The sequence below is a fragment of the Podarcis liolepis genome (genome assembly GCF_965112155.1).
Source record: "Podarcis liolepis genome assembly, chromosome: 3".
Classification (NCBI taxonomy): Eukaryota; Metazoa; Chordata; class Lepidosauria; order Squamata; family Lacertidae; genus Podarcis; species Podarcis liolepis.
The window spans coordinates 94,749,269-94,777,054 of record NC_139557.1 but is presented as its reverse complement, the minus strand read 5'-3'; the positions used below and the strand labels follow the sequence as shown (position 1 = coordinate 94,777,054).

Sequence of the window (27,786 nt, the reverse complement as noted above, 5' to 3'; positions counted from 1 at the left end):
CATTAAAGCAGCTGATGCTGTGCATAAGAATGTGGGAGAGAGATAAGAAGACTGAAAATAACTTTTTAAAAAATATTGTGAACCACAGTAACAGTGAACTTGTCTCTTCGGGCTCATTCAGACTTCCTTTTGCACTGTGCTTTCTAGGCCCAGGTCTGGGTGTTTGTGTGTGTGTGTGTGTGTGTGTGTGTGCGTGTGTGTGTGCGCACGCATGTGTGTTTTCCTGGTGCTTTCCCTGGGAAAATCAACATTTTACTCCTGAATCAGAGCAAACAGCAGTCTGCGGAAAACTTGATTGCTGCTTGCTCCAATTCAGCAATAAAATGTGGGTTTTCCCAGGGAAACAACAACACTCTGACACACAGCATTAAAGCCCAAACCTGTGCCCAGAAACATGGCGCAAAAGGAAGTCTCGGTGTGCCCTCATGCACAAGAGTATCTGGGGTGCTGCTTCTTTTTTTTCAATCATCCTACACTGGGAAAACTCCTCTGACTGGCTGAATTCAGTCTAGCGTGGGAGAGGGGGTCAATAAGGATCCACCAGATGATCTCTGAGTGATTTACAGTAGACAAGGCAAAACTTTGATTCCCAATCATTTAACAATAGTAACAAAAGCAGGCAACTACATTAGGCTGGTGAAGTTAAGGAGAGGAGTTTTGTCTGAAAGGGCAGAGCGCTCATTTCAGTTCTGGTACTCAAAACAAATCCTAAACTCAGGATGTGCTGAGAGACACCCTGTTCTTTCATTCTGCATCTGGCTCTGATTGTTTCTTTTACTAGCACTCCCAAGATCTACCAAAACAGATGAAAAAAGTCTGAAGTTTACCAGCCCCATATCTAATGCAACAGCCTTATCTTCCAAGAAGCCAGCTTTATACTCTGTATTGCTATGTGCCCTAATTTGCTTTAGTCTGCAAAACACACAGACACATAGTTCAGCCTAGCATTGTAGAAGCTGATAATGTGAAAACAGCTAACAAATTATGACAGCTGAGCTGAGCATTACAAACACAGTGCAAATTTTGTCCTCCTTGCAAAATAAGTGGTAAAGTCGCTTTCTAACTTGAAACTGGCCTGAGCAGCTTTTTCTTTCTTCAATGAGTCAGTCTTACACACACACACACACACACACACACACACACACACACAAATGCTAGTTTACATTATTTACATCACACAGCAACAGCACCTGTAAGGTAGGAAAGAGGCAGTGAAATGCCCCATTACCTCTGGGTCCTTGTTCCACTGCACAACATACTCCCAACAGCAATGTGCATGCAGCACATCCGCCTCCAGGCTACAAGGAAACTCCTGATATGCGAGATGCAGTAATTCTAGAAATAAAAGTTACAGGAGATTGTTCTTAAGTAATTTGCTGTTTGCCAGTTAGAAACAATTCAGTCATTTCTGTTTGCTCCTGAGGTAACTTTTCATTCAAAGATTTGCTTTGCATTTTTACCTAATATGGTTTCCAAGCCTTTCTGGTCTTCTGCGGCCTCCTCTAGAAAACTGCTGTCTGTGTGTGGCATTTCCTCTTTGCTTTCTGCTTCTTCTCTCTGCCTCCCCAGCCTAAGTAATGGCAGACTGAGGTCCTGCTTGAAAACCCATTTTGCTACGCTGTCAGCAATGCCTCCTAAGACAAAGGAAAAGACTCAGTTTTATGTTTCGCTTTGAAAACAAGCCTAGGCCCAGTTCACACATAACACCCCGTCCCCTATCAAATAGTACCATCTTCCTCAGGGGAAACCAATGTGGTACCTTCCAGATAGTTGGATTTCAATTCCTATCACCTCTAACCATTGCACATGCTGGCTGGGGCTGATGGGAGTTTGGAGGTCCATCCCCATCCTGGATGATAACGTTTCAGGTTGCAGATAGCTAAGAATGCAAGAGTCCTGCTGGATCCATCCAAAGGCCCATCTATTGTAGCATCATGTTCTCACGGTGACTAACAAAAATGTCTGCGGAAATGTCCACAGGCAGGACATGAGTACAATAATACAAAATCACGCTGGGATGCTCTTACATGGAAAAACTCTTCCCCATATATAGAAAAAGAGCACATCAGTGAGAAGAGTTAGACCAGGCATGGCCAAACTCAGGGACTACAATTCCCATCATCACTGGCTAACAAGACCAGTGGTCAGGGATGATGGGAATTGTAGTCCCAAAACACCTGGAGGGCCAAGTTTGGCCATGCCTGGGTTAGACAGAGCCTTTTACCTCAGAATGCTAGTTTTCAACATTCAAATGTGAAACAATGCGTGTGCATTGTGCTAGCAAAGCAAGCAGCATCCGAGTAATGCATGGCTGGGAAGGCCACATTCCCTTGGGGGTCTTCTTTTGGGGGCTGTACAAAGCCACCCCACCCTGCCATTTTCACCCATCCTCCCTCCCTCCCCTCCTCTCTTGCTCACACACCATCTATTCTCTCTCTTACACATCCCACCAAAATTAACAACCACCCCAGATTGCACCAGCATTACCTTTCTAAGAAACTTCAAGGTTCCCCCCCCCGCCCAACTGCATTTTATGTTTTTGCAGAAACAGGTGTTGGGGGATAGGGAGAAAGGCAAAGCAAACAGGCAGTTCCCCACCCACAAGATAAAGGTTGATTCTGTTGAATGTATGGGCAAGCCCAATGTTTCATATCCAATGTGAAATTTCTTCAATAAATTTAGAAGGGCCGAATTCATCAAGTATCTAGAGAGAGAGACTGCATGGCATTTCAACCCTGTAATTGCTCCTATTTTTTTCTATTGGATTCTCCAGAATGGTCAGAAAACTCAAACCTGCTGGAACTTTTACAAAAGGTAAAGGGACCCCTGACCATTATTTAATGCTGTGTATCTTAAGTATTTTTACTGTTGTATGTTGCATTTTAAGGTATTTTATTGGATTGAGATTTTAAGCTGTTTTAAGATGCCCCAAGTGGTAATGGGCAGTAGAGGAGCATGATAGAAATGTTTACACACACTCTCTCTTAATATATAACATATAATCTTCCTACTTCAGGCTGAGCTCTCTCACCCAGGGGTAACTTTGCTTGCAGTTGTCATAATGCAAAGAGGAAGGAGAACTTTACCATATTGGGCGCATATGTCATCTATATGCAACCCTGGCCTATGATCTAAATTAGTCTAAGCATGGAGAAAAAGATAACTGCGGAGAGCTTAAAAAAAAAAAGGACTGATCTGAGCAAAGGCAGGAAACAAACTGAAGCTCCTATAAGAGAGATATCCTGATACTTCCTCTTAAGTTTAGCTTTTTCTGCCTTCAATCACTAGGGGGAACCAAACCCACAGAAGAACCTTTGTCATGGGAGAAGACAACATTCAAAGCTATAAATTCAGATGGCACTATCATTGCTTAAATCAAAGCAATTGCTTAAGCTTCCCCCTATGCGGTTTTAAAAACCATTTTTTATTAAGATAGCTTACCATCTTAATGTCTCGCTTGAGGTCAATGTCAACATGCCCCCAGTCAATCCTTTGTTTCACCAGCCCTTTTCTCTGCTGGGACATGAGCACTGGGGCAGGCCACATAAACTACTACTGACACTAATCCCATTATCAGATTCTACCACACTGAACCTGAAATTGTCCTGTAAAGACTAACAGAATGCCTGATCCTTTGCTCGAAAACACTGTTTTTTACATTCATAACTGCACATCTTCCTTCAGGCTTCTTCCACACCACTGGGATTTGTTTTCTCTCTCTCTCACGCACACACACACAGTTCAGATAGTACAACAACTGCGACTCCTTACTGACTCTAACCCACCCCTGCTGGGGCAAGTTCTTCAGCATGAAGCCACAGATCAGTAGGGGAATTCTGGACCGCAGGCCCAATTAGGCCTGGTGAGGAGCCACCTGCCCCACACCTGATATTAGGTGTGGGGTGGAGAAAGTGGTACGTGGCTATCAAGAAACCACTGGGAGTCTTGAAGTGCACTCCCCATTGTTCCTTAGTAAGCAAAAAAGGGACAGCAAGCTAGAGGCTTCTGATAGCCATGGTGACTGCTAGGACACGAGGCAGGGAGGCAGAAATCCAGTAGAAGCACTTGCTTACAGAAGATGGGGAAGACCTTTAATTTCCCCTGCAATCTCCTGTGTCACCTTCACAGGGATTGCAAACGCTCTGGAACAGATTTTTCAGGGAGCATGGGGACTGCATGGGAATGGGCAAAAACTGCCCACCTCCCCTCTTCTGCAAATGAAACCCCCCACTCATGGGTCTTTGGATCCAAGCCAATGTTTTTCAGCACATTCACCTTTTCCTCCTTCCAGGAGCTTCTTCACGGAGAGTCTGCCAAGAGGCTCCGTCTGCAGAGCTGAGACTTGGCTTGTCTTCTTGTTCACTTTACTGTGAAGGAGTGTCTGGAGAATCAGGCAATCTTCTAACTGTTTTAGCAGAAGTTTCCAGTATTCGGTATCGAGGGAGAGTGCTTCCCAAGGGTCCGTATCGGCACCTACTGTGATATGGGAAAACTAACAGAAAAGATGGTTTTGTCCAAGAAGGCAAAGTAAGAGTGAAGTTAGCAATATTTTGCACCTTACACAATGCAAAACCCAGTTTAGAAAGCTATAGCAAAACTGCAGCTGCCTGATGAGTGTAACTATGAGATAAAAGTCTGCATGTGAGATGTAGCCCTTGGAGAAGAAAAAATAGGAAGAGAGAAAGCAGATCTCAGTAAACACAGCGGAAAACAAAAGATGTAACCATCACTACTTCTACTGACCTATTTCATAGGGTTATGAAGGTAAAACGCACTTCATGCAGGCAACTTTCCAACCATTGACGGAGGGACACAATAAAAAATGTGAATGAATACATAGCCATCATCTGCACACTAAAAGCTGGAAATTTGTTGTACAAAAGCTGATCTTCCTAGGATTGTAAGAGCTCAGCAAAAGCAAAAGCAAAGCACATTTAACTGTTAACGCTCAGCTGGTGAGAAGGAACACAACTACAAACAGCCCAGGAAGCACACAAAGTAAAAGGTGGCACTCCAATTTATCCTGCTAAGTTTACTAAGCTGTTAGCATGCTCCATCTTAACAAACCACGGTTCTGACGCCTGGGTATCTCATGTGCCTAGAACAACAACTTTCACCATACCTTTTTCAAATGGTGGCGAGATTAAAATCAGCAGATCACAGAGGGGCTTTATAGCTTTCTTTCGGGAAAGCAGCAGCTGCTATTTGGTGGAGAGGACTACAGCTAAGTTACTTACTTTTTTCTCCGCTATGCTATCTGTTATCTGTGCTGTTACACAATGCCCGACATGAGCAGATAGCAAAGCAGCTCCGTTGTTCTCAGACTGAATACACGCCGTGCGCATCTGCTGCCACCAGGGGGAAACGGACTGGGAATCCCAAGTCTCATCTATAGCGACTGAAACAGAAAGTGGGAAACTCCGGTGTGCAACTAGGTCAGCTAAAATCAGCAGAACAAGAAATAAAGCAGAAGGAGAGGAAACCACACTTTTAACAAAGTCAGCTCTATAAATACAGCATTGATCTGTAAGGGTCGGATCCAGACACCTTCTTCCATGAATGCAACAGCTCCTGTACTTCTGTTCATGGAAAAGATCCCAATCTAGCAGTGGATCCTGCCGGTGGGAGGCTTTTAAAAAATGGTGCATGCTACGACATATGCACATGTTATCAGTCATCTCCAACACCTGCTGAAAGGGAAAGGAGAGCTGTGTCTTTTTATAAAGCACCTGTCATTTGCTGATGATGCAAAGCCTGGTGCTGTCACAAGGGTTTCACGGTTCCCATGCAAAGGAGACTTCTACCATAAATTCTGCTCCATTTGGCACATGCAAGTTTAAATGTGACCATTAGAAAAGTTGAACAAGGGCTCTGGAAAGCCCTGCAAGGCTCCTGAGAGCCTCAGGCCACTCAGGCCACTGACTTTGGACACAAAGGGATGGCCACTCAGGGTGGCAGTGGTTGCAGAGGTCTTCCTGACTTTATGTGATTTTGCATTTGTGCACAGACTTCCGGAACATAACCTCCGCATACGTTTCAGGTCTACTGTACTGCAGGACTCCTTGCTATGTCCCTGTTTCTTAACAAGGGAGCAGAAAATATTTCCAGAGGGGTTATCTGCCCAAGAAGACCCCACAAAAAGCCAGCAAGAAAGTCAACGAAAGCCATCACTGTGGTCCAGTGAAACAAGGTTAGGCCTGGGTGTGGGACCAAGTCACATCTCATCTAATGATTCAATTGTCCAGCTCTGGGCTTGTATGACTGTCAGTTTTCCCTTCTGTAAAATGGGGCTCTGCTTCACTGGGATGAAAAGCAGAGCAAAGAAGCTGGGAAGACCCTGAGCAAACCAAAAACACTATGTGAAGTACATAAAGCGTTGACAATATAGAAGTGACCCTTAATGTGCAAGAGAGATAGAACCTTAGATTTCTGTGCCCACATTTGAGTACAAAAACCAGGCTGAGAACAGGAAATTTCCAGTCAGTGCAACCGGACGAGGAGATATTTTGAAAGGTCTGTTGCACCTGAGCGTGCAAAAGTTCAGGTCTCCTAGGCACCATAATGAGAACATTGGTGCAGCCACAGATGGCCCTTAAACTAACTTCTCAATTATTCATCGGTTCATTTATTCTGAAATACATTCACATGCAACATTAGGTTTGGCTTTATTCACGGTTCTACTTATTGCTTGCAGAGTCAGGTAAAGGGCCCATTTTCAAGAAGTGAGCATTTGCCCATTTCCATTCTGCAAACTCATCTCACCTGTCATCTTGCTCAGGAGGGAGAGTGCAGCATGAAGGCAGCAAATTGATTGCGTTCTATGAAGAATATCCTTTTCCTTAGAAAGCCACACACTGAGAAGCAGGGACTGGGGAAGGTGAGAGAGGAGAAAGAGATTTAGGATATTTCTCTTAAATAAGAATAGATTCAGGTGATTACAAAAAGCCACTGATGGGCTAAAACTCTTAGTTCTAAAGAAGATTTAAAATTACCATTAAGGCATTTCAGACTTAATTATTGGTGTTTATTGGGTTAATCGGCCGCAGTTTATTTACTGCATTGTGATTTCACTATTTTACTGTTTATTGTTTTAATCTGCATGCTGCCTTGAGATTGCAGTAGGCAGTTTGGTAAGTTGTTTCTTCGCTATGCATCCGGAGATGTCTTCAGATATAATAACCAACTTTTTTATGTTGGTTCCTCAGATCAAGGACCTGGTAACTTTTCTCTCAAAAGTAAGGAGAGCTCTTTGGCAGAGAGCAGCTAGAGTGGAGGCCTGACAATGACTATAAGGAACAAAACGGGAAAGCTAATAATAGGACTCACCAATAATAGCTGGGGGCTAAATCCTGCAGTCTCTAGTGTCTGGCACATTTCTTCTGTGGAACTTTCTCCATGTAAACACTTCCAGAAAAAAAAGCTTCCTGCACACACACACAAAACACACCACACATGGTTTCCCCAATCAATTAAAAATGAAAGCTTCGCCCACTGAATGGATACTTTCTGCTTGCAAACAAAGCAACCTTTCAGACAGTAATGCATGCAGATTTAGCCAATTCACATCAGCAGTAAATAAGACTAGTGGGAACTTGCACACAGCTTTCCTCTTCTTTCTGCATGTGGCCCACCAGGCACTAATGCAGGTCTTTCAGCCTGCTATCGCAGGGCTACCTTGACCCAGAGCCCTCCGTTCAATCTCAATGTTCTTCTCCTGGAGCTCTTTCCCCAATTCATTATTTCAGTAGATGAGACAGCTCTAAAGGTAAAGGGACCCCTGACCATTCGGTCCAGTTGTGGCTGACTCTGGGATTGCGGCACTCATCTCGCTTTACTGGCCGAGGGAACCGGTGTACAGCTTCCGGGTCATGTGGCCAGCATGACTAAGCCTCTTCCGGCAAACCAGAGCAGCGCACGGAAACGCCGTTTACCTTCCCGCCGGAGTGGTACCTATTTATCTACTTGCACTTTTATGTGCTTTCGAACGGCTAGGTAGGGAGGAGCAGGGACCGAGCAACGGCAACTCACCCCTTCGTGGGGATTCGAACTGCCGACCTTCTGATCGGCAAGTCCTAGGCTCTGTGGTTTAACCCACAGCGCCACCCGCGTCCCGTATGAGACAGCTCTAGCCAGACACAAATGGGGGAAACCCTCAGAAACAGAGGAGCTTGATGTGTATAGTTGAGACACCACAGGGGGCATTTACTGCAAAATGTTCATACCTAAAGCCACATATTCTCTCTCGTCCAGCTTCTTCACATTAATCACATCCTTTTCATAATCCATATACTCCAAGAAGGTTTTCACGGGCAACACGCCATCTTTGTCCTCCGCAAAATGAACCGATGGTTGAGTGTTCTGCTGCTTGTAGTTCTCCAGTAACATCTGCAGCCTAGTAAACTCTTGTTCATCTAATCGGAGTAATTTAGCCAAGTCCTTAAAAACAGTAAGTCAAATATGCAACAGTGAGTTTTATATGTAATCTTGGCAGCATGAATAACGATTGCAACTCAATGGAAAACAGCCCAAAATCTTACACTGGATGCTTAGTATCAATCACTGGAATATAGCTAATGGAGAGAAACCCACAAAATTGGATATTTTGACAAGGACTAGAACTGCCAGACACTTTTTATATGATTTGGATTCCTTTATAACATATACAGCAGAACCATCATATCCATGCCTGGCAAATTTAGAACTATAGTTGATGATCAGATAAAGATTATAGTCTTTACTTGGACTTTGTTATTTTAACTCATGTACAACTACTCATTCTACATGCCTATTTTATGGTCTTGATTTTCATATTTTAATTCTATTATTATTTATTGAATTTATATATCACCCTATAGCTGGGGGTCTCAGGGCAGTTTATAGAATAAAATCAAGATATAAAACCACAAAATACATAATAAAAATAAAAACAACAATCCAATAGTCCACCCCCCAAAAAACCACATTTTAAAGGGGTATAGGATGTAAATCAGATCAACCAAAGGCCTGGTTAAAAAGGAATGTTTTTGCCTGGCACCTAAAGGTGTATAACGAAGGCGCCAGGCAAACTTCCCTGGGGAGAGCATTCCACAGATGGGGAGCCACTGCAGAGAAGGCCCGTTCTCGTGTTACCACCCTCCAGAGCTCTCAAGGAGGAGGAACACGAAGAAGGGCTTCAGAAGGTGATCTCAAGGTCCAGATAGGTTCATATGGGAAGAGGTGGTCCTTGAGGTATTGCGGCCCTGAGCCGTTTAAGGCTTTATAGGTCAAAACCAGCACTTTGAATTTTTGTCTGTTGTTACAACTGTTCTATGTTATATACATTATAAAATGAAATAATAATAATAAATTTACCCCCAAAAATGCGACCGTGAAGATCACATCCATTCTGGAAATATTAATAGCAGTTGTAGGAGTTGCAGGAAACACAGTTCTCACATTGCCATTCTCTCAGAGCAGATACTGTTTTATTAATGCTTCTAAAAAATGATGACCTATATTGCACAAGCAGTTGGGAATAGCCCTGATTTTTAACATGCAAGTGACAATCACTTATAAAGTGAAGATTATTGAGAAGCCACCTTTAAAATACTTTTCCCCCCCTCTTGTAATGCTCATTTCCTGCATATACTACATGAAGCAAGCTCTTTTAAAGGTCTAGGCACAAGTACCTTGATCAAACAGCTAAGTACCAAGAAAGGCACTAGTTAAACTGTGTTTAAGTTACAGGATCATATAGGATGGTAAAAAAAATAAATTCCTTCATGCACCATTTTAATCTCTGTGTAGGGAAAAGCATGTAGGGTCACAGAAAGCTGGCTTGTACCAGGTCAGATCACTGGGTCCATCTAACTCAGTATCCCCTACACTGACTGGCAGCAGCATTCCAGGGTTTCAGGAAGGAGTTTTTCCAAGCCCTAAAAGGATATACTAGGGGCTGAACCTGTCTACAAAGTTATGGTGAGTTGCTGAGAGCAATGACCTTTAAAACATTTTATTTTAAGAAGGATTAGTACTTTATTAGAAAGCAACGTTATTGTCTGTATATTTTTCTTTCGATCATAATGCACAGAGTGTGCACTCCAAGGATTCTTATATTTCTGTCTTTCTCAAAGCCACCTCCCCAGCAAAAAAATGTTCACACTACTCACGTTATTAGACGGCACAATCTCACACGGCACAGTCAGAGAATTTAGCTTGCTGACTGACTCATGAAGGTGCATTAGTTTCAGTTTGTTTGCACAGAACTGTAACAGCCCTTCATCGATACACTCCATCTCTGCCCGGGGGGGGGGGGGAGAGAAACACACACACACACATATTAGTCTTAATGAATGTGCAATGGAGCTGTAAGATCGCTCTGCAGCTTCATTAAACTCCCCGTTAAGCAATATTTCCAGAGCGCAGCTGCTTGCATGAGAATTCTGTTTTATCAGGTTAAAGTCTGGGTGAGTTTTGCCTACAGGCAAAGGAAGTGTCAGCTTCTCTTTGAAAGCAGAATCTTGAGCAGGACGCTTAAACAACATGAAAATCAAAAGTCTCAACACACAAAGAACGTCTCTTCACAGCAGGCAGGCAGAAAATGAATTCCCTACACTGTGTGTGAATTCATCACACACATTTTGACATTTGTCACACGTAGCTTACATATAGGGCGCAAACCATTTAGTTTTGAAGTCACCCAGGTTGTTGTTGTTTTACTTGTGGAAGGTTTCAATATCTACACTGTGACCTTTGCTTACTGAAGCAGCTCAAGACTTCATTAACAAGAAGAATGGGGTTGTCTCAATATGCAACTGAAGCAAACGAGATGGGCCATTTGATTTTACACAGATCAGAGTGCAGGCAGTTGGGGTGTGGGGGAAAATATGCTTATGTCACATACAAAGGAACAGAAAAATGCTGCAATAGCAAATCTGTTTCTTGTAAGTTCAGATTCACACTGTGTAATAATTAATTTGCCTCATATTAAAAAGCTACCCTAAAGTTTTCCCTGTTCAGCTACTCACCTTGCAACTCCAAATAATCAGTTTATAAGTTAACTGTCCGCATGCAGGCTCTTAGAATGCCAAATGTAAGGAAGGCTCTCTGTTGAGTTTGAGATTCCCTATCTTTGTGGAAATAGAGCAGGGGGATGAGCCAAACCCTATCCCTCAGCACTATAGACAAGGGATGTATATATGTGCTTCCCTCAAACTTCCTGGAATCTCTTAAAGCAGAAGTATACGCCCTCACCCCTTTGGGAAAGAAAGCGATCACAGGGTTCAACTTAGGGGGACCAAAAAAGGGACAGGATCCCTTCGTCACCAAAGCAGTAGTGGGGGAACTGAGCTCAGGGAACAGCCCAATTCTCTTGCTCCAACAACTGCATCAAGGAATGAAAGTTCAACAAAAAGGGACTGTGGGAATGGCAGGGGCTAGATTCTGCAAGCTAGGGGCGAGTTGGCTCCAAGCATGCACTTCTCCCTGTAATTGATCAGCCGTGGGGAGAAGAAAGAATCTAGAAATCAGGCCTCCCTCAGGGTCCCACTTGCTTCTGTCATATGAAATTCAGTCACCATTTTGATCACAGCTGAAAAGGTATTTCGCCAAACTGCTTTGAGCCTTTTTTTACAGTCCAGCAGTATATAAATTTCATGACATATATAAATAGAACAAATGATGACTGTGAACGTTTCAAGTCAAAGTATTCTGTCTCTATTTTTACTGTCTCTATGGGCCTTTGGTTCAATCCAGCAGGCCTCTACGTATGTTTTTACATGGTTACAGAAGACATTTTCACTCACCCTGACTTTTTAAGGTATCCATTAACGTTTGCGCTATGCTTGTCAAAGAAGACAGTGGCAATCGCTCGTTTGCAAGAATGCTTTCCAGTGCCTGTCAGTAGAACAAACCACACACAAGTCAATTTTTCTCCATCATTTCATGCTGTTAAAACAAAAGCCATGCAGGTGCTTCCTATAGGCAGCCATCAGCACAATTCCAAATAACCTCTCTTGGGCTGGAATGCTTTGCTGGGCCTATGGTGCATGTGCTGAGGGACAAGGGCTGTCAAGGGGGGAAACGCCTACGAAATTAGTCCTGTGTTTATAGTCTGATCTCCCAAACCAGTTCTGTAAATAAATCTAAATAAATGTAAATAAAGCAACATTGTTCAAAGTGTCAGGGTGGACTACTTAGAGAAACATAGGCAGTTGCCAGGAACCAGCAAGCACAACCAACACTACCCCCACAATAGGAATGCACTGATTGGCCCAGGAAAGAGAGAGAGAGGGAGCCACCACCAAGCAGGGGGCTATAAACTCTGCAGGTTGGCGAAAAATGCAGCAACCCTTCACTCTTACAGTTCGCCTCCCCATTTAAAGAACTAAAATGTCTGCACATAGAAACAAGAGTGGTTAGGCATGCATAAAACAAGAACAAACTGTTAGCCAAATTTGGATCAAAAGGCAATAATGAATGCAAAATGAAGCCCTTCCTAACTAATTACCTGTTTTTTAGTAGCGGGATATTTAATATCAAGAATTAATCCCTTCACTTCAGCCTCAACCACGTCTGGAAAGAAAGAAAGAAAGAAAAGAATATAATTAATGCACGTTACAAAAGAGGTTTAAGGAAACTAAAGGGTGTCCACTTTAGGTATTGGGGGCTCCTGCAGTCAAGAGAGCAACAAATGAGGAGGCGCAGAATGCCTGCATCGTGCCACTTAGGGGCAGTGCACTACAGCCAGCCACTTCCAACCAGAATGATCTGGCTCTGTTGCAGTGACACAGCACATCAGGGAGAATTCAGCATCTTTGGACAGGAGCCAATGCAAGACAAGCTTCACTCTAATTATCAAATTAAAGCCTAAAAGTAGAGTACAGTCTAAAAGTAAAACTGCCTATCATGTCACCCTCTTGTTTCAGTTGTGGGATGTTTGTTTTCCTGCCTTGCAGCCCTGGGGTCTCCCAACTATTGTCACAAGTAGCTCAAAGTCTAGCACTGCAAAGTGGAGCAAATGGGAGACTCTTTGGGCGGGCAGAGCTTCATTAATAGCTGCTGGGTGTGATACTAGGATGTTTCAAACAGCAGAAGGAATTACACAAATCACAGCTATGCAATAGTGCCTTTAGAAGAATGCTGAGACATGTGGGAAACACATTTGCCTCCACACAATCCAACCCAAATTCCTTACCCCCCCAAAAAAAATTCTAATTAAGGCTATGACATGTTTTCCACCCTTCCTGCTTATCTCTGTTACATGGCTATCCTCCCCCAAACACATCCCTTGACCCCTTTCTGCCCCACTACAGTGGCAGTCTGTATTAAAATTTGCAAATTAAGGAGAATCATATGGCTTTTAAAAACACACACGCACAAAAAGCCCCCACCATTTTTCAACTGCTGAAGCTAATGGCAAAATTAAGTCAACAGACTGTTCACTTTTCCAGGAGCAGTGCATCTGCAGAGCTAACTGTGGCGTCATTTGCACCAGGCATCAAGCAGCTAGGCCCTAGATTTTTAAACCTGTCACTGGGAATTCAATTTGTCTCTGCTGTTGCACAACTTGTTTACTTACAACAAAAAGCAGCATCTCTCAGGTCATAAATGAATAGCAGAGAGGACTAAGTTGAAAGGAAAGCTAGAGATGTGAAGCAAAGTCAAAGGAAAGGGGTGTCAAGCCTGCATCCTGAGATGTGAACAGTCCCTGAGGCTTTCAAGGGTGGAGTGGAAGAGATGTATCTCTCTCTGCTCCTTGCCAGATCTATACACCCTGCACAGGCTGGCAGCCTGAACTGTTTGCTCTGTTTTGTTTTGTTTTTTAGGGAATGTCAGCGTGTATTATGCTCATGGTGTGACCTCTACTTGGGGTTTAACCTGACAGCTCGAATTCACTTGGTTAAAAATAACATGGAAAAGCACTGAAACGAAGTTGATAGCGTACAAGGTGAAAGGCACTTCCACCAGAAATGCCAAGTCTCTAGTTAAGCCTTTATGCCGCTTTATATCGAGAGCTTGTGAAAAGACCATATATGCAAGGGGTAAATTAAATACAACATAGTTCCACTCCAAAATAATGCATTGCTTTACGCAAGATGCAGCTTAAGTCAAGCCACTTCTGCAGAATGTGAAGTGCAGTGCTGTTGTGCTAGGAAGTTATAAAATATTTTAACCTGCCCTGTGACTGAATCACATTTAATCATTATATATTTAATGTAACAAGACATTAAACTAAGTGTATTTAACATAATATTACCCGCATGAGTACAAAAAATGCATGGCTACTGGCTACTGGCATCATGACTCCTTTTTCTTCCATAATTCATGGTCTCTCTTAAGGAATCTAAATTCATTGTATACATTTTTAGGGAAGGTAATTTAACAATTAAATTAGAGCTCTATGAAATGCCCCCAAATCGTGAGAGAAGAGAGAGGCACCTCTGAAGACAATTCAACTATTCTACAAGTGATCATAGGCTTCCCAAATTTATTATCCAAGCAAATAAGCCAAGTATTTCTCCATGACAATTCAAGTGCTCATTTCTTTAGACCATGGAAGCTCTGCACAGAGGTCAGATCATCTGAAGTAGTAATAAGTCACAATCAAATTAAGAATGGGTGTCACACCTTTCCAAACTACATCTTCATAAACCACATTTATGAACTCAACAGCAGTTATGCAATATTGCCAATTCCCATCAATTTCAAAAGACTGTTTAAAAAAAAAAAGAATCCAAAGGGATTGGAAGACTACTAAAAATGTTTGCATTTCATCTTGTTTGGACCAACTGCATGGAGAGTTTGCACTTTGGCAGCTTCTACACAGGTGGAACAATGTTTCAATCATATATTATACAGGTGTTGTAGTGCAGAATATTAGTGATACTAACGAATTTTGTACACAACAACTAATTGCTTAAATGTAACAGAAAGCCTATCCCTCCGTGGTGTACCTCAAAAGGTACCTAAGTATGTTAAGGAGAGCCTGCTGGATCAGGCCAGTGGCCCATCTAGTCTAGAATCCTGTTCTCACAGTGGCCAACCAAATGCCTTGGGAAACCCTCACGCACGAACCAATCAAAACAACCTTCTCCCCTCCTGCAGCTTCGGTGACTGGTATTCAGAAGCATACAGTACTGCCTCTTATCATATCACATCATACTATGAACCCATAAAAAAGAACCTACCTAGATTTAATGTTTTAGCTTTCAGCAAGGCAGTCAACTTCTTCACTAGATGCATATCCTTTGCTCGCTCACTCTTCTTATCGCTAGAAGGTATTGTAAGGGTCAACACATGAAATTGTTTGAATCTCAACAGTACATATCAATTAATGTAAGAGATGGTAGCACACAGCCTCCAAACAACTAATGAAGAAGCAAAGGTCCATGATATTAAAGCAATTGGGGGGGGGGGGATAAAAGGTTCTGTTTTTCAGCCGTAGCAAGGCAGATGCCTCTGCGAGTTCACAAGGGGTGGAAGTCGTACAGTTTCCTCTCATGTCTGTCCTCACCATGACTTGGAGGTCTGACGCCTCTCAGGATCAACACACTAATGTTCACTGATGGTAAACATTCGAAGAACTACGTGAACACTTCCAACAGGGGAATGTTCAGCCTCCATCGTTACAGAGTCATGTATTAAATATTTACCGAGCACACACACCACCACTGGGGGCAGAAATTGTGTCGCTTTCCACGGGTGATGTCAGATACACTACCTGACAGCTGCATTCCAAAAACTATTGAGAGTAGCAGTGACTGCATTAGCTGGGGGTGGTAGAACTGAATGTTTCAGCAATGAAATATCACCATTAGAGCAATGCAAAAATGCAAGAGCAGCACTGTTTCAAGAAAAGTTGTCTGGGTTCCCCAAAACAAGTGAAAAATAAGTACGTGTTGGTAGCATACACAAACACAGAGGTTTGGTTCATACACGAGGCTAAGCCAAATATTAGCTTAGCGCAGACACATGGGTTCTTGGTTCAAAGCTTACCATTTGTCTGAAGGAGACAACCCTTGACAATATGCTTGGTTTGGACAATATGCTTAGTTAAAGCATAGCTTAACTCATAGCAGTGCAGCAGTGGGACCAGAGAAGGAGCAAAGTGGCTGCATTCTCCTCTCCAGGAGCCTGCACACTTTTTGCATTCATGCTAAGCCAAGGTGACATGCAAACTGAGCCACAGTTGCCTAGAAAGATGCCTACTATTTCTCTGAAACAGAAGCAGAGCATGCTGGGTTATCCAATAGCACAACAGTGTTAGTGATTTACTATGAATGCACAGTTCACTCCTATTTCACATCTCACACAAGTGGGAGCAACAAACCACAATTCTTTTGTTGAAGGTTGCATCTGAACTGGGGATCATTTCCACCCCACCCCCCCAAACAAAGCCAAGGTTTGTTCTTGGCTGACTAATCATGGTTTGCTTGAGCAAAGCAAACCATAATCCCTGGTTCATTCCTAGCACTACGCCTAGGAACATGCTTTACTGCTCCCACTTGCTAGAAGGAAGGAGAAAAGTAGGAACAATCTGTGCATTCATGGTAAGCCATGGACTATGGCTTGCTGCAACATGTGAACACAATCAGCGTGAAGCTCATCAAGACTTACCTCAGAGCTAAATGAAAAGGGACATGAACAGTTTTTACTGTTCCTGACATTGGATCAACAAGACAGATCTGGTAAGTCTGAGGCTGCCAACCCTGACTTGTTACATTGTTCAGGCCCATTATTTTATAACCAGGATACAGCAACCTAAACAGGCGTTTGACAAATACAGAAAAAAGCAGAACCATCAACATACACTTTTTGCATAGGGGAGAAGTAATATCTGGAAGGTTTAAGTACAATAAGTTGGAAAACACACACGTACACAAGCACACACCACATTGTGAACACTCAAATTTTGTGGCAGATAGAGGTGGATATACCAATATTCTGTTTCCTATTAACAGCAATTTCTATGGAGTCCAAGAAAACAACATGATGATCATTCTTCAGCAGCATTCACACACATGTATTCAAGGCAAATGCAATCTATTAAGAGAAAGAACTAAGGCACTTTCTTGAGCTATCTGAGCATGCTCAATCCTGCTTCCTGTTTGTGGAAGGCTTTGGGAAAAAGCAGATGATGAAAAACATTTGGGATATGGGTTACAGGTATGTAGACTTCCACTTGTGCAATGGGACTTCTCCTTCCTCTTCCCTCCCCAGCAGTGTCCCCCCCTCCTCCAATCTGCTCTGGAGAGTTTCTCAATCCTCTGGAACAGTTTCGGAAGTGCTTGGGGTCGGGGAGAGGGGAAGTCCTGTTGCATGAACAGAAGTAAATTTCATTTCATGACAGACACCATTGAATGACACCCATTATCATAAGTGCTTTCATTTCTCACCTGCAGTGTTTTCCTACATTGAAGGCTCCAACCCGTGGACCTTGTTGTGTGCTCCACACTTCCAAAATGCCTCTCCTGGGAGCATAGATCACAAGGAACTGAGCAACTCTGCTTGGCCCCTGAGGCGTGCCAAAAGGAGAAAAATCCATCTTTTCAGCTTCTCTTTCGTGTAGGTCTTCCACAATCTGAATCCATCCAATCTGTGCATCACGGTAGCCTGCAAGCAAAAGTGAAGGAAGTCGTTATTAAATAGGTTGCACATACAGGTTCTCTCTGTTGACACTTGAAACTGCAACACTGCACTCAGTTGGATCTGCTAAGCTAAACTTCGTATGATAAAACACCAGCCTTGCCAACAACTTTGGTGCATGTGTTGCTTGATCTGCTCTAACACTTCTTCCTCCTGTTATCCCAATCTCATTGACACCCTTTTATGACAGCTGCCACCTGTCCCTCTTTCTGCTCCTATTCCTAGTGCTGCTGCTTTCCCTATTTCCAGTCAATCGTAGTTGCTATTGTGCACGCATGTTAAGACAGGCATTCACACATCTATGTAATAATGCGTGTGAGTATCTACAGGGAAGCTCTGATAGGAAGAGGTATGTCAAGGACTCGAGACTTTTAAGTCTCAAATCTTCCATTCCTGGGCAAGGTGATTGAGCGAGCGGTTGCCGAACAACTCCAGGCACGCCTGGAAGAAGCGGACCATTTGGATCCCTTCCAGTCGGGATTCAGGCCTCATCATGGGACTGAAACTGCCTTGGTCGCACTGGTTGATGATCTCCGGCGGGCTAGGGACAAAGGTGAGAGCTGTTTCCTAGTTCTGCTGGATCTCTCAGCGGCGTTTGATACCATCGACCATAACATCCTTCTGGACCGTCTTGAGGGGCTGGGAGCTGGGGGCACTGTTATACAGTGGTTCCGCTCCTTCCTCCTGGGCCGTGTTCAGAAAGTGGTGGGGGGATGAGTGTTCAGACCCCTGGGCTCTCACTTGTGGGGTGCCTCAGGGTTCTGTCCTCTCCCCCATGCTTTTCAACATTTATATGCAGCCGCTGGGAGAGATCATCAGGAGGTTTGGGCTGGGTGTTCATCAGTATGCGGATGATACCCAGCTCTACCTCTCTTTCAAATCAGAACCAGTGAAGGCAGTGAAGGTCCTGCGTGAGTGTCTGGACGCAGTTGGAGGATGGATGGCGGCTAACAGATTGAGGTTGAATCCTGACAAGACAGAAGTACTGTTTTGGGGGGACAGGAGGCGGGCAGGTGTGGAGGATTCCCTGGTCCTGAATGGGGTAACTGTGCCCCTGAAGGACCAGGTGCGCAGCCTGGGAGTCATTTTGGACTCACAGCTGTCCATGGAGGCACAGGTCAAATCTGTGTCCAGGGCAGCTGTTTACCAGCTCCATCTGCTACGTAGGCTGAGACCCTATCTGCCTGCGGACTGTCTCGCCAGAGTGGTGCATGCTCTGGTTATCTCCCGCTTGGACTACTGCAATGCGCTCTACGTGGGGCTACCTTTGAAGGTGACCCGGAAACTACAACTAATCCAGAATGCGGCAGCCAGACTGGTGACTGGGAGCGGCCGCCGAGACCATATAACACCGGTCTTGAAAGACCTACATTGGCTCCCAGTACGTTTCCGAGCACAATTCAAAGTGCTGGTGCTGACCTTTAAAGCCCTAAACGGCCTCGGTCCAGTATACCCCCATCATTCTGCCCGGACGCTGAGGTCCAGTGCCGAGGGCCTTCTGGCGGTTCCCTCATTGCGAGAAGCAAAGCTACAGGGAACCAGGCAGAGGGCCTTCTCGGTAGTGGCGCCCGCCATGTGGAACGCCCTTCCAGCAGATGTCAAAGCAATAAACAACTACCTGACATTCAGAAGACATCTTAAGGCAGCCCTGTTCAGGGAAGTTTTTAACGTGTGATATTTTACTGTATTTTTGGTTTTTATGGAAGCCGCCCAGAGTGGCCGGGGAGGCCCAGCCAGATGGGCGGGGTATAAATAATAAATTATTATTATTATTATATTATTATTATACACAGAGAAGCAATGCAAAAGCTACTCTATCGTCCCAAAAGATATGTCAGTATGTTGTACCTTTCCACATACGAACAGCAAGCCCTCTTGCAACATCCAAAAGAAGAACCCTTCCAAAATCATCAGTTACTGCTGCCAAAGAGTTACAAGGAGACAGACATATCCTTTCTCCATGGCGACGAGAATCTGGAATTCCAAACCTAAAACCAAATAAAACAAAGCATGTAAAACAATCACAAAATATGGCACCCTTGATACAACAGCATAATGAAAGCTAGTAAATAATGGTCCAGGTCACACATCATGGTAAGCTTATAAGCCGTGGCTAACCATGAACTATGAGCACATGCTGATGAATGCGCCTGAATCGCTCCCATTTCACACCACTTTCCCTGAGCTGAGAACAAACCTTGGTTTACTGTGACAAGAAAATCAGAACCCATGGTCCGTTTCTCCCAAACAATCACTAGTAAGCAAGGAAGAGAAACTAACTAAAAGTGTATGCCATGATTAAATCATTGTTTGCTGCTCCCAGCTCAAGAAAGGGTGGAGCAAACAGGAGTGATTCAGCAGCATTGTACTATTACACTGCTCATTCAGAGAAAGCCATGGTTTATGGCTTATCATGACATGTGAATGCAGTTATCCCCATGCCTTGCCTTAATTTCTTAATATTAGGTAACAGTAAACCAAATCAATTCAACAAAAGACAATGAATACTTTGATTTTGGGAAGATCCTCTCAAGGTACAGCAACTTCAGGAACACAGTCTTACAGGCATCCAGAGGGCCAAGCCATGTTAGTTTATTGTAGCAAAATCGTCACAGTATTAATAGCTTATTAAAAAATTAACAAAGTTGTTTAAGTATAGGATTGCCCAGTCCAGCAAACTTGCTGGGCAAACCAGGATCAAAACTGAGTGGCAAGCACAAGGTTTGCAGGTTCAGACAAAATGTTTGCTCTTACCAGGATCACAATGAGGGAAGTGAACCACCTGAAAGGAGCAGAGCGCATAATGCTCCACTATGCTTTGGCATGTTTTCTGAACCACCCCTGCATGCCTGTGTGACTTCAACCGGGGCACGAGCCTGCCAGAAGTCCTGCACACTCTCATAGAGGCCAGTACCAAGTATGAACTAGGCAACAGTCAGCCTATGGCAAGGTGGAAGGGACTGCACAACACGTTAGGCAGTTGTGGCAGGAGAAAAGGAGAGGCAGCTTTGTTTATACACTAAGGCAGTCTTCCCAACCTGGTACACTCAAGGCGTTTTGAACTGCAACCCTGGAAATTGGCCACACCAGCTGCGGCTGATGAGAATTGAATTTCAAAACACCTGGAAAGCACTAGTTTGGAGAAGGGTGCATTAAAGTGTACTGGGATTGGAAGTTTGGGCCTTGCTTGAATTTTGCACATACAACAGTTATGCATTTTCTCTTTTTTTAAAAAAACAAAAACCTCAGTTCTATAAACACTTGCCTTACAGCTAAAGGAGTTGCAGGCTCAACCTTGGGTTTCTGCTTCTGTGTAGGCTCTTCTTCCTGCTTATGTTTCCACCCAAGCCAACCACTTTAAATCGGGGGGGGGGGAATAAATATAAAAATTAAATCAATTTAAAGAAAACACATGCCAAAGACACAATTTTCAATCTACTGTTCATTGTAGTGTTGTTTTGACTTTCATTACCTGGCAGCATTAAATAATGCAGATGTCAGCTTACTCGCAACTGCTAAAGCAACATGAGACAACAGCGGCTGTGAACTACCCTAGAGGAAAGGTAAGACATATTTTATATAAGAGTCCATTACTCCTTAGAAACTTTCCTTCTCGGGACATCATATTTACAGACAGAAAACTGATCTTAATGAACATGTATCACCTTGAAATGTCTGCTATAAATTATTATTGGTGGGAGGGGGGTTAAATATGAAAAATAAGCCCAAAACAGATTAAAGCACATGTAACTTCTCCATGGGCCTGTCTTAAAAAAAATGTTTTAAGCAGCCCAGCAAAGATGTCAACAGGCAGGGAGTTCCAAAGTGAAAGGGCTGCCAGATGAAAAGACTGATTTCTTACAACTGCGGATCAAATATTTAGTGGCACCTGTTAACAGTGCCAGTTGCACAGATCAAAGCAGTCAAGTGGACATACATGGGGCACGGTGATCCTGCAAGTAAACTGGTCCCAAGCTGTTAAGTACATTAGCATACAGTATGCCAACAGCAGCACCTTAAACTTGGCCCTGCAGGAAATTAGGAACCATTGCACATCTCTGAGCAGAGGTGCAGTATGCTGACAGAGTCGTGTCGCTCCTGCCAGCAGCCATGCTGCAGCATTCTGCACTAACTGCAGCTTCCAGATAAAATAGAAGGGAATCTCCATATAAAAGTGCACTGCAGGAATCAAACCTTGATGTCACCAATGTCTGAACTACCATACATACAGGTCCCTCTATCTGCACGCTCACTACCCAAAAATTCACTTATCCGCACTCAAAGAATTATGCCCAACCTCACTATACTCCACAAAGTCACTTATCCAAGCATCCAGCTTCCTTACTTCCTTGTGGGATTTTTTTGTGCTGGTCAGTGGCAACAATTTCCAGGCAGAGCTCATGGAGAGGGGAACAGGGGAGCCAGAACAGACAAATCAGGGAGAAGGAGTGGTTGGACAAATCAGTTCTTTACTTTGTCTCTCTTTTGCTGATTGGCTGCAGCCATTTCAGGGAGGAAAAATAGAGAGAGAGGCAGGAAAGAGAGCAGGCAAATCCTGTATTAGAAGTGCTCCCATAGAAAATAATGGAAATCACGGGCTTGCTATGAATTATTTCCTTGGATCTTCAGAAAGTGGGACTTGTGTTTATTGTGACCAAGCTCTCCCAGTCCAGAACAGCCAAAAGTTGTTGTACCTGTCACAGCTGGCAAAAGGTGCTTCTAGGCACTGAGGCCATTTCCTGGCCATTTCCTTGGAAAGCAGAACCACTCACTCACAGCATCACTGCAATTGGTAGCTACAAACTGTAACACTAAACCATGGTTTGATTATACACACAGTGAGGAAGGAACATCTGGCTCATACCCTTCCCATTTTTGCTCCCCCATAGCTGGCAGGATCTTTGCAGCATCCAGCTCCGCTTATTAACAAGCCAGTATAGCTTGAAGTTGGCTTGCTTTGAAATTGACCATTGTTTGTTATAAACCACAGTTTGGTGGTTGGAGAAAGCAAGGAATGCAACTGGAGCACTGGTCTGGCTAGTCACAACATCTCCCTCATGCAAATGGTGGCCCTATCTCCATTTGAAGCACACAGACTGAAGACTGAAAAGATTCTGATAGGGATTTCAGGGCTCTTCCCCTTCAACCTCTCATCAGGTGCAGAGACAAGGCATTTCAGCTCAAGTTTTAAAGCATTCTGATCTCCAGTTTTGCTCCCCACATGAGTCTTTCCCCCCAACCACCCCCCCATCAGCAAAAGCAGACAATGAAAATATGCACAGCAGGGAACAGGAATGTCCCATCTCCCAGGCAGCACACTGCACTTCACAATGACTGATTCATAATACACTTACCTCAAGCGCATAAAAGAAACCCGTGAAAGGATTTGACCCTACAGTGATGTACTGAGACATAGCAGGAGGGTTATTCTTTATGGCTGCATTAAATCCACCAATATTGGAGGCAGTCTTCATTTGGTCAAAAGGCGAAAGAGTCATGATACCTATTTTGTTTTTTTAAAAAAGGAAACCAATTTCAGAAATGCATGTCTCCAAATTTCTAAAAGCCCTACATGAACTCGGGCCCAAATATTATCATAAGTTTAGAAAAACAAGTCTGTCGTTTCCTGAAAGCTCCAAGAAGATTTAACAACAGACGCTACTTACGCTCTATTAAAAATATGCGGGCCTGAGGCATTTTGAGTGCTCCATACTGAGGCAAAGGTTTTATTGGCAATAAACTTAATACAGCGCACAAAAAGAAATCTAATGATCTTGAATATTTTCATTATTCATGAATATTTCATGAGCTCTGGGACTGCAGGAATAACCCTTCATGGTTGAGTGTGAAGACTTGTCAGTTACCCTACCCTTTAAGACCCTTGAGTGACAAGTGTAGACAGGGAGAATACAATGACAGTGGCTGCCTCCCGAGATGGGGTTGGGGCCAGGAAGAAAGTAGCAGCTGCGTCCTTCTGCTGGCGCTGGGATCCAAAAGTTGAGCTATTGATATAGTCAACTAACTAAGAAACTGAAGACAACCAGAAAAGAGACTGTCCTATTTGTGTAGCATATGAACTAAGAAACCAAAGAGAAGCAGAAATAATATAGACCCATTTATTTCATATAATTTATACACTACTTGATAGTGTAAAAAAAGGACCCTCTAAGCAGTTTACAAAAAAAAATTAATAAATTCAAACTCAGTTTTCTAAGCATCCAGGTAAGCTTGTCTGAACAAGAATTTTTTCAGTAGGTGATGGGAAAGGGTAGTGAAGGCAGCTGCCTGGCGTTAAAAGGCAGGGAGTTCCATAGTGTAGCTGCTGCCACACCAGAAGATCTGAGTTCTTACAAATGCGGAATGTGTATTACGTGGCACTGGTTTTCACGTAGTGTATTAACTAAGAAACCAAAGAGAACTAGAAAAATGGTAAGGGTTACAAAGGCAGCTTACATGAGGTGTTTTTAAATCCTCTACAGTGTTCCTATATACATGCTTTTTATTATTAATTGTATAAGCTGCAGCATCCATTCAGTGACAGGTCTATTCATTTAATAGAGTGAGCCAATGTAATACTTACCAACACTAACATGATCAACTATAGTATCCACATCCTGCAGACCCCATTTCTTATAGGCCAAAGGTGGTGGCTGAACGTTCTCATTGCCTGAAGCTGCAGCTGTCCATTTTTTATCAGACAGAGAGAAAGAGAGAGAGCAGAAAACTATTGGCTAGAATAAAGTTATGGTACATTGACCAGCACAAAGTAATGATAAATGTATGTGCTGCTGAACTGAACCAACAGTTTAAAAGGCTCAGTCACATTTAATTATTCCTTTATTTAATGTAAAGCAAAACTTAATGTAGAAATTGTATTGTGCATCATATTGCCAAGTCTAAGTTTAATTGAAAGACTGATATCAAAACTGCAATTTTATATGCACTTACATGAGTGTAAGTCATGCTTATTTCAGGTTAGATATGCATGGGATTGTGTCATAAGTTATTACTTATAACCAGTATAGTACAGGACATTTGGAAGTTAGTGATCTATATTCCATTCACTAATCAACCAGTAAACTCTGTAGGTAACATTTAGCAAGCCACAGGTTTTTTGGCAAGAACATATACCAAGTCCTTGAAATGGGGGGGGGGGGGGTTAAATAACATTAGAGTGATTAAAGCATGGGGCAAAAGTAAAACGTACCACCAAACCTATACTCTATGAAACAAGAATATGTGTTGCCAGCAATAACAGGCTCCCATCTGATACAAACTATACTAGTCATTAGAGATCCAAAATTCAGAGAGTATTCAAAGTTACAAGTAGCCAGCAGGACAATAAAATTATGAAGGTATGTAAACTTTTACTCAAGTGGGACTGCTCTGGAGCCCGGGTGCTATCAGATTTCCAGAAAGGAAAAATTTCCAAATTATTTTGGAAATAAATATATTTCCAAAATGCAATGGGTGATATCCAGTGCTAGTCATATGCAGAACAGAGCCACGGAAATAAATTGAGGAGCTCATTGATTTCAGTTGTCTACTCTGAGCATGGCTAATTTTGGATATCGCCCAATGCTTTGTAACATCCCTGTATGTATTGCCAAATAATAAAAAGTTTCATACACTTTTGCCACTGGAAGGCACACCAAAATGGGTCAAGTTCTCCCACATGCCTGGACCTACCTCTTGCTACTTGGTTTCGACAAGCACGGAGGGACTGAAACAGGCTGAAACCATCAATTGTCACAACTGCTGCAGGATACAAGATGCTCAGTTCCTCGTTCTGAAGAAAAAGAAGATAATTGCCTTGTTGTAGCAAAATGAATTAATGTGCTATCCTGTTTGGCTTATTTCACTTTTAAGCAAGCACCAGTGTTCATTCAAAGTACAGCACCAGGATCTGAACCCAGAGGTGGAGCAGAAAAGAAGTGCGGAAAAGAAGACTCAACTGCTGCAGGCTCATTGCTCAGCACTTTATAAAGACAAATAGGGAAGTCTAGGGGAAGTGTCACTTAGGGACATGGGTGGCACTGTGGCTTAAACCACAGAGCCTAGGACTTGCCGATCAGAAGGTTGGCAGTTCAAATCCCCGCGACAGGATGAGCTCCCGTTGCTCGGTCCCTGCTCCTGCCAACCTAGCAGTTCGAAAGCACGTCAAAGTGCAAATAGGTACCGCTCCGGCAGGAAGGTAAATGGTGTTTCTGTGTGCTGCTCTGGTTTGCCAGAAGCAGCTTAGTCATGCTGGCCACATGACCCGAAAGCTGTACGCCGGTTCCCTCGGCCAGCAAAGCGAGATGAGCGCCGCAACCCCAGAGTCGGCCACGACTGGACCTAATGGTCGGGGTCCCTTTACCTTTACCTAGGTTGTCACTTAGTGCAGTTTGGCACAGCTCCACGTCACCAGCCTTGACACCTCTACAAGTGCAACAGTATAAGATCAACATCTGCATGGAAAACTCATAACCCAGCATTTGTAACCAGATTCAAAACATGATCTCAAACCCTGGGTTGAAAGCACATCATTGTTAGCCTAAACTAGGGATGGTTAGCTTTTTTGAGGGCTCCATTGACCCACGTGTCAGAGCTCCAGTGGCTGCACAAAAAAGTGAGTGTAAATGTTTTATTTTTAAAAAATGGCATGTGGTGGGCACAATATCCTTTTGACATCACGGCGTTACAGAAAACCAAAGGAACAGTTTTTGTTTTTAATGATAAATCTTGGGGCACATACGTGGTCCAAGGGCTGCAGTTTCGTCAACCCTGCCCTAAACCATGATTAATAGGGAAAAACGCAATGATGAGCCATGACGAGGCAAAGTAGGGAGGGCAAATCTACACAATAAGAAAGGGGCAGCAGCAAGGACCCACTCAAGCCAGCAAGCCCAATTCAAATCCTTTAACCAGTTATGGATTGTTACCTACATAGCCCCAATAAATTTAATTCCCGCGACTAATTCAAAAAAAAGCTTCAGCTCTGAAAGATTAAGAGTTGAAAACCGTATCATGCCCTGTAATTATTTCACTTTCTTATATATCTGCCATCATACCTGCTCTGTAACTCCAGGGTGCCGTGGAATCTCGTACGTTCGGCATTTAAGCTGCATGACAGGATCTTCGTTCAAAAGCTGTGCCAGCAGAAGTACTCCATTCTAAAAAGTGAGAACAACAAAGCTGAAAGTGTATTCACTCTATTACTGGTGAGATGAGGCTACAAGTCACAAAACCTCAAAGGTCACCTCACACATTACATGTTTTTCCAGCACTACAGTCGCACCTCCGCTTATGTAAACTTCGGGATACGTAAGTGGCAAACCTGGAAGTATATTTCCGGGTTTTGCCGCATGTGCAGAACGGTCCCTCTGGTTGCAGAAACCTCGGGATCCAACCGAAGCTCCAGAACAGATCCCGTCCACAACCGGAGGTACCACTGTATAGGAATCTTAATATAGCTTTGAAGCACGGTGCCAGTTATGTTGGGGGTTTGTCATAAATACACTTCAATAAGCAAGCATCTAAGTAACGGCTGTCTTCTTGGGGCATTCATATCAAAAATATCATACGCGCCGTACTTCAGCATTGTTAATTCTACACAAGAAAACCATGGTACATGAAACAGCCCTCAGCAGGCAGGCAAACCATGGTGACAAGTGACAAACCTCTGTGTAGAAGCGAACATAACCAGAGGTGAAGCCCACAACAATACAGGTCCAGTCAGGTCGTCCTGTTGAGCTCCTGTCTCAAAGAAAATGAAAGGCATTCTGTCAAGTCTTACTCTGAATTGATGAAACATGGGGGTCTCTAAAGGCAGCACCAGGCTTTGTAAAGGAGGTCTAGCTGTGTGTGTGTGTGTGTGTGTGTGTGTGTTTTTAAAAGCATTTTCTTACCTCTTTTGACTTGCCAGTGGGATGCACAATACACTGCTCACACATTCACTAGAGGAAAAACACAGCAGTATTAAGCACTGTGCCACGAAGAGAACTGTCAGCATTAATAACATTACAAAACAGAGAGGGAATCATCTAACAAACCCTGTCAGCAGAAGCCCTGAGCAACAGAGCTTCCTCCCCAAACATCCACTGCAACTGGTCAACACAGCAGAAGGAATATTCGATACAGGCCCTCTTCCACACAAACCAGTATACACCACACAACTGC

The 27,786-nt window shown here is 43.4% G+C and overlaps 1 protein-coding gene and 1 long non-coding RNA gene across 2 annotated transcripts in view; one reads left to right on the top strand and one right to left on the bottom strand.

The window, feature by feature from the left end:
* Positions 1-27,786, bottom strand: part of RAB3GAP2 (RAB3 GTPase activating non-catalytic protein subunit 2) — a 51,314-nt gene that overhangs the window by 11,498 nt on the left and 12,030 nt on the right. Inside the window, exons 5-26 of the mRNA XM_083494108.1 lie at positions 27,516-27,563; positions 27,288-27,363; positions 26,679-26,780; positions 25,315-25,414; positions 24,206-24,304; positions 22,980-23,128; positions 21,098-21,177; positions 20,891-20,980; positions 19,474-19,613; positions 17,376-17,592; positions 16,597-16,740; positions 15,168-15,250; positions 12,488-12,552; positions 11,784-11,874; positions 10,149-10,276; positions 8,223-8,436; positions 7,327-7,424; positions 6,763-6,868; positions 5,238-5,398; positions 4,276-4,492; positions 1,461-1,634; positions 1,229-1,335 (exon numbers count right to left, since the gene is read on the bottom strand). Coding sequence (XP_083350234.1) covers positions 1,229-1,335; positions 1,461-1,634; positions 4,276-4,492; positions 5,238-5,398; positions 6,763-6,868; positions 7,327-7,424; positions 8,223-8,436; positions 10,149-10,276; positions 11,784-11,874; positions 12,488-12,552; positions 15,168-15,250; positions 16,597-16,740; positions 17,376-17,592; positions 19,474-19,613; positions 20,891-20,980; positions 21,098-21,177; positions 22,980-23,128; positions 24,206-24,304; positions 25,315-25,414; positions 26,679-26,780; positions 27,288-27,363; positions 27,516-27,563 — 2,689 coding nt within the window. The remainder of the gene's footprint in view (positions 1-1,228; positions 1,336-1,460; positions 1,635-4,275; positions 4,493-5,237; positions 5,399-6,762; positions 6,869-7,326; positions 7,425-8,222; positions 8,437-10,148; positions 10,277-11,783; positions 11,875-12,487; positions 12,553-15,167; positions 15,251-16,596; positions 16,741-17,375; positions 17,593-19,473; positions 19,614-20,890; positions 20,981-21,097; positions 21,178-22,979; positions 23,129-24,205; positions 24,305-25,314; positions 25,415-26,678; positions 26,781-27,287; positions 27,364-27,515; positions 27,564-27,786) is intronic.
* On the top strand, positions 15,257-16,360 carry LOC310702944. Its single transcript, XR_014523822.1, has 2 exons — positions 15,257-15,409; positions 15,446-16,360. It is a non-coding gene; the product is annotated as an uncharacterized lncRNA (long non-coding RNA).